The 18,077-nt window shown below is 42.0% G+C and overlaps 1 protein-coding gene across 2 annotated transcripts; it reads right to left on the bottom strand.

The window, feature by feature from the left end:
• Positions 1–1,230: 1,230 nt before the first annotated feature.
• Positions 1,231–10,812, bottom strand: LOC5504154 (tripartite motif-containing protein 45). 2 transcript variants are annotated; one of them, XM_048722247.1, is made up of 6 exons: positions 10,755–10,812; positions 9,652–9,653; positions 8,101–8,301; positions 6,900–7,776; positions 5,595–5,837; positions 1,231–1,904 (listed from the first exon to the last, which is right to left on the bottom strand). In XM_048722247.1, the coding sequence occupies exons 3-6, from the start codon at positions 8,284–8,286 to the stop codon at positions 1,579–1,581; spliced, it is 1,632 nt and encodes a 543-aa protein (XP_048578204.1). In that variant the 5' UTR covers positions 8,287–8,301; positions 9,652–9,653; positions 10,755–10,812; the 3' UTR covers positions 1,231–1,578. The 2 variants fall into 2 exon arrangements, with proteins under 2 accessions (XP_048578204.1, XP_048578203.1); XM_048722246.1 differs by having other exon boundaries at positions 5,595–5,840; positions 10,755–10,811.
• Between the last annotated feature and the right edge of the window lie 7,265 nt (positions 10,813–18,077).

Below are 18,077 nucleotides of genomic sequence, written 5' to 3'. Positions count from 1 at the left end.
TCCGCCTCCTGTCAAGCAAGGCGCGCGAGCTCAGCAGTCACATATCGAACACAATAGAAGCGAACAGACCCCCCCCCCCCCCCCCTCATGCTCATCCAATTCAATAATTTTATTTGGCACCTTTTCATCTTTGATTCACGAGTTTTGCCGAATACATTCATATTAAAAAAAGACAGCAGGTATTCAAGTCGTTCTCCTATCCCTGATGTTTTTCATCATCTTACTTTGTAGCGATGTCATTATAGACCTAATTACAACACACTTTCCCTTATTTTTGTTGCTTCCCAAAAAAATTGAGCTATTTCTTTTGTCGCGCTCTCCTGGTTCAAACTGAGCAATCGCTTTCAAATCTGTTTTGTTGCGAATTTTTAAAAAAAAACATACATTTATTCGTTCCTTTAATTCATTATATGCCGGGCATTTTATCAGTGCTGTTCCACGTCCTCGACTTTGACCAAGCATATTGGGCACGTTTTTCGTTCAGGGGTTTTGTGTCGTCCTGTTTTGATAGCTAGTTTGTGGTTGCTTAATAATGCACACTAGCAACATAACGACATGGGCGCGCGCACTATGTTTAGCCCGTCATAACAACATGGACATCAGGACATAAAAAAAAAATTTGTTTTTTTAAACTTATGTCGTTATGTCGAAGATAAGAGTGCGCGCGCCCATGTCGTAATGTCGATATTTCGCTAGTGTGCACTGGGCATAAACTTTGTGAACGCAATTCTGTGATTTTAACTTGGGAGAGATATTGTGAACGCTCTTAAATTTCCTTAATGTTCTCAATTTGGTTTTATGTCGAGGGTCTTTCTATTCATAGTTATTAATTTCATTTAACTTGTTGTTCTATATATGTCAGACTCTGTCTTAAGATTTTTTGGTATTTCTGCGTCGGGTGTGGTTTACCATACCTTAAATATATTTAATTTTGTGTTTTTAAAATTATTTTTTTCCGGTACGGTCTAAATTTCTTAGAACCCCCAATATTTCAATGCTCTGCATTTTGCTTGAGTTCGCAAAGGGAGTCAACCAGCTTCCACCAGGCACGCATTTGAGCTTCGATATTTATTTAACCCCAGGAGCCATCTTATAAATTTTGATTGCACTTCCTCGCCTTGTACCTTGCTAATATCGGAGTCCCTTCCCCTTCCCTCTACGCAAAGACACACGGGTTAGGCATCGTTCTTAATTTTTAAAAAAAGAAGTAAAAAACACACACACAACTTGTACGTGGTTATCTAGACCAAACAACATATTGTTTCTAACAGCTTATAGGAATAATTATTAAAATTTACAATTTGCATTTGTGTTATAAAATTCGGATATATATACTCGAGATGTACACGTTTTTAAATAAGGTTGAACTAAAGTAAAGTGTGCCGTAACCCTCGCTAGCGGGTTTTTCACAGCATGTGATATTTTGTGATTTACATGCTACCCAAGATGCACCGCGGGTCACATCACAAGATGGTGAAGCCTTATTCAAAATACATTATTCTCATGACACAGTACCAACTAACAAATGTTTACACGTCTTTATGTCTATTGTCACTTTACAGGCGTTCAAAGCTGTATTCAGTCCACCACCTCGTGAAACACCTCCATTTCGTCGGGTGTGAATCTGTATTTGCCAGCAAAGACGTCACACCTGCCATCAGATGGGGCGCCCTGGGGACGAGCGTACGTGTGTGACCACGTATAGGACTCTTCATTACCCCCCGCGTTGTCAGCGATAAACAGGTCACTACCACCACCAAACACCGGACCGCAACTTGTGTAGTCACAAATGGCACATCCATCTGGCGTGCGCCTCAATGGCAACTTTTCAGGGCGGTAGCCATTCTTGTTACACAGCGTGAACAAGAATGACCTGCTGGAGGACTGCCATCCACGGTCACTCACTTTGAAGAACATAAAACAAAATGCGTTATTTTAAAATACAAACTAGAATAAAAACAGCAAAAACCGTGCCGAACTCGTATTATTTAAATTCAAGGAAATTGAGTCTTCACCCCTAACCCCGAAGAAACATCTTTCCAAAAGGAACAATTGACTCTTGCTAGATTTATCTATTTTTGTACGAGTAATAAGAACTAATTTTTAACACCTTTTATAGGGGCCGAAATACCTAGTGTCAGAAAATGAAAAAAAGGTTTTGAAACAAGCCCCTCTCTCTAATCGAGCAGATTTTGTCAAGACAAAAAGAAATAATCGCCAGGGGCTTATTAGAGATTTTCATGGAGATTTATTAGATGCCGTGTTTGCAAAAAGTTGATCAAAAGGAATAGAAATACAGTCCTACCACATTTTAAATAATAACTAGTATCTCCTCTGATGAGTGAATGCCAAGCTATTTTACCGTGAAATACATCTAAGGATGGTGATTGAAGTGCCGATGGGAAAAAGATACAATTGATCCCTTACCCACAACCCTTCAATGGAGCTTAAAGTTGTATTTTCAGTCAAAACAACGGTAAAAAATAATATTCGAAATTCTATTAATTAACATAAGATAAAAAGCAAAAATAATCAAAATTATTTCCCATTGTATGAATTAATGTTAGGGGCACAAGCCGGGATCCTTAAGACGGAGATGAAGACGAAGGCAAGGCTGGCGTTTTTCAATGCTTTCCAAATGTTTGGCCACAGCAGCAGCATAAGTACAGAATTAGGTTCGCTATATTTATACCCTTGGACCAGACAGATACCCATGTAGTGGTCCCACATGAAAGGAAATATGTAAAACAATTTTGAATGTAAAACAATTCAAGAGGGAACGGAGAAAATTTGGCAAAACGAACCAATCAGACAAAAGCGTGAGGGCGTGGGAAATCACAGAGTTGGTCTTTCGTCCCTGCGTATTTACAGAATAATCTATGAAGTCAAGGTAACTCTAAAATAACACTAATGATTAAGCAACTTTTAAAACTTAACTGCGCATGCTGAAAGAGCGCGTGTCTACAACAGTTTCGCCTAATTGAAATAACGATACAAGTATAGATGTCTAAACCAAGGGGTGAGGGCGGTGGCATACAATTTAGAAAGAATTTAACTGTTCAAACAAAATTTCCAAAACAAAAAGAAACCGGAGATTTCGCCACGTATAAGAAACTGTACACTCCCTGGATTTAGACGCACCAAAAGGTCATCGATGCGGAGGGTCCACGGGCGTGCTAAAATCTAGACTTAGGAAACCATCAATTGTAAACAAAATCTAAATTATCCTTAAAAGATAAATAAAACTTCAAGATAGGAACATGAAATACTAGACGACAATAACCTATAACCTAAACAATATAACAAACCGTCCTATAACATACCTCCCTTGTAAACCTTGTGCTTGTCCCCAAACACGATAAATTATGAAACGATTATTAGAAAGATTATCGAAAGAAAAATAAACTTGGGTCCTAAGATCTTCCTTCTGCCGGCTTCACTCTGGATACTCAGACATAAAACTGCTTCCGGAAGAATCTGAGTTACAGTATTGCGATGTAGACATAAAACTGCTTTCGGAAGAATCTGAATTACAGTATTGCGATGTAGACATAAAACTGCTTTCGGGAGAATCTGAATCACAGTATTGCGATGTAGACATAAAACTGCTTTCGGAAGAATCGGAATTACAGTATTGCGATGTAGACACGAAACTGCTTTCGGAAGAATCGGAATTACAGTATTGCGATGTAGACACGAAACTGCTTTCGGAAGAATCTGAATTACAGTATTGCGATGTAGACACGAAACTCCCTTGGGGAAAATCTGAATTACAGTATTGCGATGCAGACACGAAACTGCTTTCGGAAGAATCTGAATTACAGTATTGCGATGTAGACACGAAACTGTTTTCGGAAGAATCTGAATTAAAGTATTGCGATGTAGACACGAAACTGCTTTCGGAAGAATCTGAATTACAGTATTGCGATGTAGACACGAACCTGTTTTTGGAAGAATCTGAATTACAGTATTGCGATGTAGACACGAAACTGCTTTTGGAAGAATCTGAATTACAGTATTGCGATGTAGACACGAAACTGCTTTCTGAAGAATCTGAATTACAGTATTGCGATGTAGACACGAAACTGCTTTCGGAAGAATCGGAATTACAGTATTGCGATGTAGACACGAAACTGTTTTCGGAAGAATCGGAATTACAGTATTGCGATGTAGACACCAAACTGCTTTTGGAAGAATCTGAATTACAGTATTGTGATGTAGACACGAAACTGCTTTCGGAAGAATCTGAATTACAGTATTGCGATGTAGACACGAAACTGCTTTCGGAAGAATCGGAATTACAGTATTGCGATGTAGACACGAAACTCCCTTGGGGAAAATCTGAATTACAGTATTGCGATGCAGACACGAAACTGTTTTCGGAAGAATCTGAATTACAGTATTGCGATGCAGACACGAAACTGTTTTCGGAAGAATCTGAATTACAGTATTGGGATGTAGACACGAAACTGCTTTCGGAAGCATCTGAATTACAGTATTGCGATGTAGACACGAAACTGCTTTCGGAAGCATCTGAATTACAGTATTGCGATGTAGACACGAAACTGCTTTCGGAAGAATCTGAGTTACAGTATTGCGATGTAGACATAAAACTGCTTTCGGAAGAATCTGAATTACAGTATTGCGATGTAGACACGAAACTGCTTTTGGAAAAATCTGAATTACAGTATTGCGATGTAGACACGAAACTGATTTCTGAAGAATCTGAATTACAGTATTGCGATGTAGACACGAAACTGCTTTCGGAAGAATCTGAATTACAGTATTGCGATGTAGACACGAAACTGCTTTTGGAAGAATCTGAATTACAGTATTGCGATGTAGACACGAAACTGCTTTTGGAAGAATCTGAATTACAGTATTGCGATGTAGACACGAAACTGATTTCTGAAGAATCTGAATTACAGTATTGTGATGTAGACACGAAGCTGCTTTCGGAAGAATCGGAATTACAGTATTGCGATGTAGACACGAAACTGATTTCTGAAGCATCTGAATTACAGTATTGCGATGTAGACACGAAACTGCTTTCGGAAGCATCTGAATTACAGTATTGCGATGTAGACACGAAACTGCTTTTGGAAGAATCTGAATTACAGTATTGCGATGTAGACACGAAACTGATTTTGGAAGAATCTGAATTACAGTATTGCGATGTAACACGAAATAAATAACAGAAGTAGTAGGAATGTAATTGCGCTAAGATATTCAGAGTTTCTGTTTAATTTCTCGATTTTAGTAACACCTACTTTAAGGGTTGTCCAAGGAAAAATCTTGTAATTATGTAAAAAAATTTTCCTGCACCAAACAGCAAAATTAACGAGCTCACCTCATGTAATACCATGGTAGCTGCTAACAAACTATATCTATATTTGTCGATCCAATCCTTTCATCATGTGACTTTAATACATATTGGGTGGAAGGTGGCTTAGGAAAAAGTACTGCAAGTCTTAAATTAAAAGTTCATGGTAATGAACAAAAATAGGTTAAATGGTTTCTTTTTACAAACATGATCGGACATCTCGACCCTCACACCCTGCTACGACCCTTCTGGTATTCATTAGTTTACTCACTTGTCCACGCTACTTCAGAGTAGCCACCAAACACGTATCTTCCTCCAACACTCACGAGTACGATGTTCGGCGCTTTGCCATTGCATTTTTCATGGAAGGTGCTGGCAGCCCAGCCATCTCTCTTTGCTGAGAAACAACTGACCCAGCGACTCTTGGGACTTTGCTGCACGGGCTGCAGGATTCCCAAGAGATCTCGGAGGTACTCTGGACCTTTGCCGCTGAGGATGGCGGACTGCTCAAAAACTGCTAAGGAATTACACCATCACCAGATAAGTAACCAATACTTTTTTTTATCAAGAAGGCACAATTCCTTATCCTCATCATGTCTCAAACAAATAAAGTCAGTGTATATGTGTGTCACCCAAAGGGTTAGTACAAATTGTTGCTGCTGTTGTTGTGTGGTCGTACAAAGTCCTGCCCCAAATCAAGATTCCTAGAGTATTCTGGGCCCAAAGTTCCACCATCAGGATTGGATTTGTGTCAAAAGACACTCTCTGTCAATTACAGAAAGGATCAAAATCCCTTCGCCGAAAATTACACCATCACCAGATAAGTAACCAATACTCTTTTTATCAAGAAGGCAAAATTTCCTATCCTCATCATGTCTCAAACAAATAAAGTCAGTGTATATGTGTGTCACCCAAAGGTTAGTACAGATTGTCGCTGCATGTTGTTGTGTGGTCGCTCAAACTCCTGCCTCATATTCAAGATTCCTAGAGTATTCTGGGCCCAAAGTTCTATCATCAAGATTGAATTTTTGTAAAAGGCATAGCTCTGTCAATTACAGAAAGGATCGAAATCCCCTCCTAAAAAAAATGTATACATAGGACAATCATCGAAATGTCACCAATGCTGGACTTGATCACCATTATTCTTACGAATAAACCTAACCCGTAACCACCTTTTGCTTGTAGAACTACCATTCAGCAAAAGATCTACAACCGAATTGCTTTTTATCAAGAAATATTATAAACAAAGGCTTGTGATTTATGGTATGCTGTTATGTATTCTACTCGTCGCGAAATGCTAGTGCTCAATTATATTTCGATTAGAACTGCGGCTTTGCTCCCTTTGGTCGCTGCCCATAACATAATAAATAGGAATAATACATACGGGGTATACATACTTAGAAAACTTACATGAATGGAAGAACAAAAATTACTTTTTACATTACCACGAGATAAGGCATCGAATTACTGGGGTAGAAAAAAGCAGTCAACGTGGAAATAAATTTTCTTTGTGAGGTTTGATAGCAGAGGATTACAGTTATTTATAATCAGGACACAATTGTATTAGAGAATTTACCTGTACGCCTTTCAACTGAGATCTTCTTTGACAAAGAATCCCAATACTCCTCATCCACTACAAGACGAACTCCATCCTCCATACAAGGCTGATCCACGGGTTTCTCTGCAAGACTCGATAGCTGGGATAGCACTTCATTCCTGATGGACAAGACATCCACATCATTTGCATCTCTGCACATTCTCTCAGCAAACTCCAAACTGCTACGAGCACTTGCAAGTCTCATGGATAAATTCTCTCTCTGGGCAGTCAGCTGCTTCTGACAAGCTGACTCGATCTCTCCTCTAAGATCAGATCGCATCTTCTCAAGAGCCCCTATCTGCTTATCAATGAACGCATCCAGATCCCTTCTGGTCGCACGTTTATTTTCCTCGAGATGTTGTTGAGCCTCTTCTACCAATGCCATCGCCTGTTCAATATCGGTGAGTTTTGATGCAACCTTTTTTGCTCTTCCCAATATTTCTTCTTTCTCTTGAGCGATAACATCACTTGTGAAAAGGTAATCATGATTTTTATGATCAACAACAGTACAGTCCCGGCAAATTACTTCCTTACAAGATTCGCAAAACAGTTTCAGCTTTTCACCCTTGTGTTTGGTACAGAAGGAAGCCTTGCTCATTGCAAGTAACTTTCCGCTTTTGATCTCATCAAGACTGAGGATAGTGTGGTGTTGCACTGGTCGAAATCTCTTATGAATCGAGATGCACTGCTCACAGACAAAGTGATCGCACTCGTTACATCTCCCTTGGGCAGGCTCACCACTATCACACGATTCACAAACTGGTTTCTTGGAGTCTTCAGATGTCAACAATAGAACAGAGAGAATACTGTTGATCATGAAATTCACCTTCAAACTCGGAACATCTGCTTGGGAAATCTAGAACAATAATCAGTAAAATATAGTTATAATGGAGTTTGCATATGACTTCAGGGTAGGGAGGGCTTTAGAACATAGCTACGCTGGGATGTATCTTAGACTGCATTGTGTTAATATAATAATCATTTTTTTTATCTTTAAACAGTTTAATACTCATAAAGTGTTAAAAAAAATGGAGCCAAATTTCTTGTGAGAAGAATTCAATTTCGCTTTTCTCTTTCGAATTGTCGTTGAATCAATTTCTTCGGTAAAGCAAAACATTTGTCACACAAAGTTGTTCCAGGTCTCATTAAGTAATGGATGTATTTCTGATAGACAGATTACCTGGAATTCCGCCTTACAGAGGGGGCACGCAAGTTTTCCTCTCCCTTCAGAGTGCACTGCCAGCTCTTCCAGGCAGAGCCGACAAAATGAGTGGAAGCAAGGGAGCACTCTAGGATCGTTAAAGTGCTCTATACACAAAGAGCACGTCACCTCATCCTCGAGGCGCCTGCTGGCGGATGTTGCCATTTCTTCAAGAAAAAACTAGAAGAGCATAAGAAAATGGTTATTACACTGCTACTCATATCAGCAGTACAAACACAAACAATATATCTTTTATTCTCTTATTTCTTTATTTTCGCTGGCGGATGTTGCCATTTCCACACAAAACAATTAGAGCATAAGAAAATGAGTTATTCGTTTTCTACTCATTTTAATAACCACAAAGCAGAGACAGGGCGATACTCCTAAAATAACTGTTATACGATAAAAAAAATTGCATTTCTCATGTGAAGTTTGCAACCCCAAACACCTCATGTGGGATGTTGGTGCAGAGTGAGGTGACATCAATTGTGACAAGAAAACATGTGTCTGGTAGTGGTGTGGGGAGGGAGAGGACTGTTTGTAGGAAGTGTGTGGTATCCTTGATGTAGGACGGGATGTGGGGTACAAATTTCTTGAGGTAGTGGTCAAGAAAGATGGAGAGTTTTTCGGTGGACGATTGGCAGCCTGAAATGATTGGGCGGTCAGGGGTGTTGGGTTTGTGAATTTTGGGTAACATGTAGAACAGGGGTGTGTGGGGGAGTAGGAAATCATGAGTGTGCTCATCGATAATGTTGTCTTGAAACAATTGATGGATGTACACGGAAATGTCTTGTGAGAGTATGTGGTCATGGGAGACGGCAGAATAATAATTGGTGTCGTTGAGTTGTCTGTGGGTTGTATGTAGTATGTAGTCATTGGTGTGGGTAGTAGGGCACGTTCTGTGGTAGGTGTGGGGAGGAGAGCTGGGCGGTGAGGTGTAGTGGCAGGGGGTGCAGTGTGGTGTGGTGGGGGTGTGGGGGTGAGGTGTGTTATGAGGTTGGTGGCTAGGGCTGTGCCCTCACTTTACCTCACTTTACCGATTCTACACACAGTGCTAGCCATTTTCACCATTGTTTCCTTTCATCGTATAACAGGGTTTTTTTTGTTATCAGCATTTTCGCAACACTCATTCTACCTCTATTATTTTTTTAATTTCACCTGCCAATCATACCGCAACTAGATACCCCATTAGATGCATACCTCCACCCTCACTATACGCACCTCAGTTACTGCTAACTATATTTTCTCTCAACAATTAATAAAAAAAAATCTTTACTTATATGCTATTTTTTCACACCTACATATCACAAACATTTTAACCTACACTACATATTCATGTCACAATATCCTTCCATTCAACATTAATTACACTCTTCATTTATCAGATTTCACTAATTTCTACATCACCTTCTCACATATACGCAACATAACCACTCGCCACCATTAACCGATCACAACTGTTTTAATCCCCACATAATACCATATCTACTACATTACCTCCTCCACTCGACACAATAATCCCTCATTCACAACTCTATTTACTATTTTTGGATACCCCATTTTCTAAACAACCTTTACTCGTTATCTTATAATCCATAATCTTAACCACCCCCACGTTTCTTAATAACCCCATGACCTCTCTCTCTCACTTCTCACACTCCAATTACACAATCAATAATCACATTTCACCTAATCCTACACAACCACCTCTCATCACGCTAAAATTATCACCATCATTTACACCATAACCCTCCTCATCACTACTTTAATCTACACACCATAACCACTCTACACTATCTCACAAGCCTATTTCCTCCACCACCCTCCTACATCACCATACTAATTATCACACCTACTGCACCCTCACACGATATTAGGCCCCTGCTAGGTACGAATACCCGATCCCAAACACAAAAAAAAAAACAATATTGTCCTTGTAAATTAAATGCTAGTAATGACAACAAGAATTGATCATAACAGATACTTGGATTAAGCTATTTGATGGGAAGATAAATCTATGGAATTTTCAACATTGGCGAACATTGACTGTTTGTACCTTCACGCTTGGTCTATCATCTGAATCATGGAAGCACCCAAGGGTAAGAAATAAATGGAATGTTTGACAAGGGATGCCTCAAATATCAGAATACATTAGTTTTAAAACTCCAAGTGTAAAAGACTTCGCAAAGTGCTTCTTGTATTGGAAAAAAAATGTTACAATATGTTGGCATCCTGCGTTGCTTTGTACTAGCACTATAGATCCTGCGGGTCTTTTGTATTTGTCAGTTTATTGCTATGGACCTATCCGTTTGAAATGACCAGATAAACACATCAATTACATTTGGCTATGAGGTTTATCATTGCCTAAAAGATTCATCTTGAGTTAGCGTTTCTTTTTAAACTAGCTGTACCAATCTTTGATGTACAGCTTTGTAACATTGACAGCTCAAGACATTGGGTGAGATAACACATAATTATCAAATATAGATTGCCAATTAATATGCGAAATACAAGGTTTAGAAAAAAAATATATTTTCTCTCTAAAACGCCTTAAATACCTTTCGAATTTCACGAATAACACATAAAGGAACAGTTAATAGTTAAAATAGGGTGTAAATACGCGATATAAATACCTGTTTCTAGTCGAAATCTTCTCAGACTAATCTCAACTTACAATGGAAGCGTCTGCTCAACCCTTCGGGAAAGACGCAAAGGATTCCAGACCCTAGTCCCCCACGCAGTCACTCAGACCGCCGCCCTCTGTCACGCAAGGCGGGCTCAGCAATCACATAATAACGAACTAAACTGCTAAACAAAACAGAAAAAAACAGCGGCGTTGTAACAGTAGATTTGTTCCGGCAAGGAGATTCGTTGTGGCGTTTGGGATATTTTAAGGCTGAATATGTTGTTAACGATGTTCTTAAATTTTATAATACCCAATGAATGATTAGAAAGAGAATCACAGTAATGATCAATAGTAATAATAAGGTTGTTATAGTAATGTTAAGGTTGTTATATAGGGGGTGCCCCCTATGAGCACAATTTGATTCAGCATTTAAGAAAGAATCAGACAAAAAAAGAAAACAATTGTCTGCTATCTGAGCCTCAACATGTTCTTAGCATGTTCTTATTTCAACTTGGTGAAATCTCAGGCTGGGCGTTCTTATAAAAGAAGAGTGTATGGGTATTTGTGTTTAAATCAGAAATATACAAGAACAAGAAAATGGCAGCGTAAGAGACCGCAATCCATAAATACAAGTTTCAAAAGATATTCCGATGTCATTAAAAACAAAAATATTCATATCTCATGAACGAAACACCACCATGAACGAACACATGACAACCAAATGTAACATCAATGACAAACTAATCGCCCAATGGAAAAGGTTGTAATGTTTTTGCGAGGTCCAAAATCGTCGCCCTGGATGGAATATAATTATAAGAAAATTAATGGCGAGGTCCCAAACCAGTCGCCCAACATGAAAATTGAAATGACACATTTTGCGATGTCCAACCCATCGCAAAACAGACTGTAAAAACATGAAAAAACACGGCAAGCCACGCAAATATTGGATACAAAATTTACTCAACTATACTTTACCGCCATCGGGCAACCGAAACCAAATGAGTATGAGTACAAGGTAAATAATTTCCCCGTTCTGACTTTAGTGCTTAGAATCTCCGTAAGAGATGAAATCCACGGCTTTCGGGCATCACGCAGGGGGGTCCAATTTCTCACTGTGTTTAGGTCACAGCTCGTAAGGTCGGCACTTGAACACAACGATGCCAGCAAATTATAGCAAATGGGCGGAAACAAAGTCTAAAGTCACCAGGACACTGCGAATACGACAATGAGGAGGGATGGTCGTGAGAGTGAATGGACGTTAAAAAGATGAAGTTTATCTTGTGTGGTGGTGTAGTGTGCTGGGAGCTCAAAGATGGAGTTTATCATGTGTGGTGGTGTAAGTGTGCTAGGAGATCAAAGAAGAAGTGTATCTTTTGTAGTGGTGTAGTGTGCTAGGAGCTCGAGATGGGACCGCCGCAAGCAGAGATGAGAAGCGAATGAGTACATCCTCCTTGTAGACCTTAACTTTATAAGACACTGGACCAGTCTGCCTATCTATAACCCCTGGCAACCACTTAGGTCCTGTAGAGTAGTTCCTAGCTAGTACAGTCTGACCTTCAATGAAGACTCCCCTTTCCCTCCCTCCTTTCAGGTGCAGCCTTTTGTTTTTTTTTCTACAGTCTTCCGCACATCAGGCTTGAGGGAATCTAACCTTGACCTCAATATTCGATCCATTGGCAGTACAGCAGGAGGCTGCCCTGTGGTTTCACGAGGAACATTGCGATAAGCTGGTAACAAGTTATCACCCTTTGTTTGTAGTGGAACTTTCTCTTTGAACCCAGAGATGCCCTTCTTAAATGTCTGCACGAACCTCTCCGTGAGTCTATCAGTAGATGGATGGTAGGGGGCACTAGTAATATGCCTTATAACATTTCTCTTCAAGAAGGACTCAAACCCATTTGACACTAGCTGTGGTCCATTATCGGACACCACAATCTCAGTAACTCCCAATCTCGCAAAGTACATTTGCGGTATCTTCAGAGGCAGTGGACTTCGTGATAGTAACTTCAGGCTATTTTGAATATGCGTCCACAACACCAAAAAACATACGATTATAGAATGGACCAGCAAAATCTATGTGAATGCGTTGCCATGGGCGGTCTGGAAACTCGCAACAATGTAGTGTAGCTGACCTGGGTGAATTTTGCACCTTTTGACAATCATGACAGGACCTCAACAAATTAATAATGCTATAGTCTATACCAGGCCACCATACATGATGTCTGGCCAAGCCCTCTATTCTGATCCCAATGTAACCTTTATGAAGTAAGGCAAGGACTCGGTCTCTAAGCTTTGGTGGTACAATTACTCTGATTCCCCACCACAAACATTCTTCATGGATAGAAAGTTCATGTCCAATGTTTCAATATGGCTGTAGCTCACTAACCTCACTAAGTCGTGGTGACCAACCGTCGATAGCTGCTTGTAGTACTTGGGACAGCACAGGGTCTCGACGCGTCTCATTCTTGATTTCTTCTGCGGACACTGGTAAGTCATGAAGCTGAAACATACCGACAGTATCATACTCGTTATCATCTCTCTCAGTTGTCTCAAATGATAGCCTAGACAATAGGTCTGCATTGCCGTGACTGCTAGTGTTTTTGTATACAATGGTGTAGTCTAAAGCACTCAAGAAAACTGCCCAAGTGCTGTATGCGTGCAACGGCTGTAGCTGGAATACCTTCTGTGGATGGAATATATGAGTGCGGGGCTTGTGATCAGTAACCAAGGTAAAATGCCTACCTTCTAAATACTGATTGAACTTTTTTACTCCCTATACAAGCAATAACCCCTCTTTCTCCCGCTATGCTGCAGTGAAAGTTCTAGATGTTCAAATGCGATGGGTCGCTCACTGCCATCTTCCATAATGTGAGTTTTTTGGCTGTCAGAACAATCACACAACAAACCTTAAGCCGCCGTCCATAACAGAGCTGGTCCTTCGTGCCGGATATACAAGATGCCAGAGACAATCTCCGAAGAGGAGAAGTGTCCAGCAAAACGGAAGACGACTGCCACTAGAAATGCAAATCGAGCGAAAGAACTCGTGGCAAAGAAAGGTAGCGAAGCGAAGATCCATCAATTCGTCAAAAACCTTAAAGAAGCCAGGACAAAATCGAGAGAGGTAACGAAAAAATTAGAGCAAATTGACCCCGGATTAATAGAAACTGACGGATAAGGGTAAGAAGAATTAGAAGCTGTTTCACCGAAACATTAGTTTAGGTGTTTGAATACTTGAATTTATTAAAACATGAGTCCGGTGCTTCAAACAGAAAGGATAGCAACCCTCAAATTGAGTCAGGGTTTAGCGTCAAGAGTGGGTTGAAAGGGGTCCAAGTCCAAATATTGGATGGTGACCGAGATAAGTGGCCTTATTATTGGTGAAGCTTGAGCCCTTTAGTCCATGATAATAAATCCCTCAGTGATGCACACCTTTTAAGTTATTAAAATAACTCTCTAAATGATCAAGTAAGGGGAGTGATCTAATGTCTGACCAGGGTCCCCCGAGACTATGCCAGAGCCGTGAAGTTGTTGAGTGAGAGCCATGGGGATCCTATTGATGTTGTGGAGGCAAATTTGAATAGAATTACTGACTGGCCACCCATTAAAGAGCGAAACCGTAAGGGTTTTAGGAATTTGCAGATGCGCTACAGGCCGCTGTATTTGCACTAGATCAGTGTGCTCTCTGTAGTAAGGAGCACAGTGAAGTGAAATGTCCTGCTTTATTTGCTGCACCAGTAAATGAACGCTGGAACATTGTTAAAGAGAAGAAAGTCTGTTTTGGATGTCTCAGGAGGTCATCAGCGACGTAATTGCTCAAGGTCAATGAATTGTGGGGTGGATAATTGTGAGAGGGGGCACCATTAGCTTTTGCACATCTTTAATCCCCAAGTGTAACCTGTAACCCAATCCAGAGATACCCAAAAACCACTGATAATAGAGTTGCCCCAAATGAACAAGGGGGTACACTGTGGCAAAGCACCAGCACGCACGCCAAGCGTAAATACTAAGGTGGCGATGAAAACTGTTGCAGTTCCATTTGTAAGCGACTTAGGGCAAGTGATTATGGGATTAGTGCTTTTGGATACAGGGAGCGAAACCACCCTTATAAGAACGGGGTTTGTCCTCGGCAAAACCTAACCGTTGGCACAGTAGGGGGGGGGGGGCGGGGGTGGGCTAGTACCGCAGCCAAGTCAGAGCGCGTGCACCTACCATCCTCATCGTCTGCTATTTAAGGAACTTTGTGCGCATGGACAATAAAAGGTATCTGCGCGCCCGTTGACGCTGTTGATTGGTCAGAAGTTAAGCGACGCTTTGCACACCTGCGCCACGTCCCCGTAGAGAACACGGCCATGGGACAGTTGATGTTTTGTTAGGCCTTGATGCAGCAGCGCTAATGGCCCCAGCGGAAGTCAGAAAGGGTGGGGTCACTGAACCGTATGCTAAAAAAACTCCTCTGGGATGGGTTATCGCCGGCCCAGTCTCGACATCCAGCGGTGGGGGGGGGGGGGGGGGGGGGGAGCGTATACTTCGCGCGCGCGTATCAGGAGCCGAAGACGATGCAAATCACAAACTACGCATGTTCTTGGATATAGACACATTTGGTTGTTCGGGTCGATGAATCGCCGATGAATCACCGCCATACAGTCGAAGCGAGCAGAGAGTCCTGGATGTATTGAACGAGTCGTGTAAGCGAGTAGATTCGGGTAACGAGCTAGTGCTCTTGTGGAAGCCAAATCGTCCGCCGTTACCCGACAACTTTATCACAGCCTTGAGACGCCTGGAGTCAGTTGAGCGCCGCCTTCAGAGAGACCCGAAGTTAGCTGATGGATACAGTAAGGCAATCAGCGCGTATGTCGAGAAAGGGTTTGCGCACAAACTTTCGGATTAGGAACGGATGGTGGATACCGAGCAGTGCTGCTCCCACATCACCCGGTTTTGTCGCCACACAAGCCACTCCCAAGAATCGTGTTTGACTCCGCCGCAATGAATGATGGGATCTGTCTGAACGACTGTCTAGAGGCGGGACCAAGTCTGCATAATGACCTACCAGGCATATTGATGCGCTTTCGCGAGCGACCGGTCGCACTTGCGGGCGACGTTTGCGACATGTTTAGTCACGTGCGCTTGCGTCCAGAAGACCGCAAGTATCACCGCTATCTTTGGCGAGTTTAGAGACTGATAGACCAATGTTTATGAGATATTTATGAGATGAACTGTCTCGTGTTTGGTGACAAGTCGTCGCCATGTGGAGCGAATTTCGCTGTTAAGCGCACTAAGACCGCTGGCCGGAAGCAGCCGCCGCAGTCAAGCGTGATATTTTTGTTGGTGACCTTTATATGTGCTGTGAGAGGAAAGAACAAGCCGTGAAACTACGTGAGGATGTTACCGCACTTATGGCCGAGGAAGGATTTCCCATGCGCAAGTGGATTTTGTCGTCCACTGGGGTGCTATCCTCAGTACCCGAGGCGGAGCGTACTGTTCCCAATGAAGCCCTGGAATTGGGAGAGCTGCCACAAGGACACTCTAGGAGTGCGATGGAACCCTCAAACTGACACCCTAGGATTTGAATTTGCACACGTCGACCGCCCTCCAGTACTAAGCACAAAGCGTGGAATACTCAAGAGATTGGTTGAACTGTATGACCCTGTATGGTCACGTGTTCACGTGGTATAGATTGGGATTATATACTGCCGTCGGATTTGTTCTCAGAGTGGAGCAAGTGGGAGGGAGAGATGGCCGCCTTGAAGTCCTTTGTTATCCCACGATACCTTTACCGCCAACCCAGTATGCCATGGATGAAGTAGCTAGTCGTGTTCTGTGATGCGTCAGAGGAGGCATGCGCCGCGGCCGTCTATATGCGCGCGACGTCAGCAGTTCGTAATGTCACGTGTCACCTAGTTGTCGCCAAGACGCGCCTTATGCCGTTAAAGCCGATCTCCATCCCAAGAGGGGAGCTGATGGCGTTTCAGTAAGCCGTGCGACTCGCAAAGACAATATGTGAGCAGCATGATCTGAGTATGCGTAACGTGATTTATCTGTCAGATTCCACTAGTGCCTTGTGATGGATCCGAGGAGAGCCGAGGAATTTCCGCCCGTTCATAGCCAACCGAATGGCGCAAGTGTTGACAGACAGCGACCCCATCCAGTGGCATCACGTTTGCACAGAGCTGAATATCGCAGATGTCGCCACTCTCACTGCAAGTGAGATACATGCACAGTCCGTATGAATTCAGGGACCGTAATTCGTAAAGCTACAAGTACAAGATTGGCCAGTTGATCAGGTTCCAACTGTTGCACCACCATCTGAAAAGGCGGAGCTGAAGATCCTGAGAGTACGAGAAGAAGCGAACCAACCATTGATTGACCCAGCTGCGTACTCAAGCTGGTTGAAACTGCGCCGTGTGATAGCGTTTCCGCTACAAATAACGTAATAGAGATCAACGCAAGAGTGGAGCACTCAGTATACAAGAGATAGCGGACGCTGAGTTATTCTGGACCAAGTGGGCACAAGAAGCAAGGTTTTCCAGTATTGAGTCATTGTCCAAGGGACAACCTGTTCCTCGTACAAGTAGAATTGTAAGCCTCGACCCGCAGCTAGTCGATGAAGTGCTTCGTGTAGGGGGTAGAATCGACAAAGCTGATTTACCATGGGAGGTCAAGCACCCGGTGATCCTCGACCATGGGTATGACGTCACACGTCTGATAGTGACTGATTATCACCGCAAACTCATCCACGCGGGAGTGGAGCACGTGTTTAACCACCTGCAGGAGAAATTCTGGATCTTGCGCGGTCGAGCTGGGGTCAAGAACTGTACAGTGAAATGTCCGTTATGCCATCGCCGTCAAGTGGAGCCGATGAATCAGAAGATGAATGACTTTGCCAGCTACGCGTCTCGCTGGTGTCAGTACGCCGTTCAAATACGTAAGACTTGATTACGCCGGACCGTTTCAAGTTCGCCTTGGTCGCAATCACGTGGAGAAGCGCTATTGGGTTTTGTGAGAAATTATTAATAAAAAAAAAACACGAAACTCACTGAGCGTTTAGAAGTGATCATTTTAATTACCTCTGTGAAGTTTCGTAAAATTCGGTCATCCCTACCTCATTCATCATATCAATGGTTTTAGACGCCGACTTAACCATGTATAAAATTGTAAAATTTAATACGGCTGAATTTAATGCGACATTAATACGGCCTTTAAACTAGGCCTTAGACGTTTAGTTTTCTACAAGGTACAGCGGGGTCGACCAATTTTTTCTACTGTTGTACTTCTGTTTGATTAGGCTGTGGCATAGTGGAGCTATATTCAAAACAACTCAAAGAAGAAACAC

Source organism: Nematostella vectensis, chromosome 14 (assembly GCF_932526225.1).
Source record: "Nematostella vectensis chromosome 14, jaNemVect1.1, whole genome shotgun sequence".
Classification (NCBI taxonomy): Eukaryota; Metazoa; Cnidaria; class Anthozoa; order Actiniaria; family Edwardsiidae; genus Nematostella; species Nematostella vectensis.
Note: the sequence above shows the minus strand (reverse complement) of the source record. Positions and strands in the feature narration are given on the sequence as shown.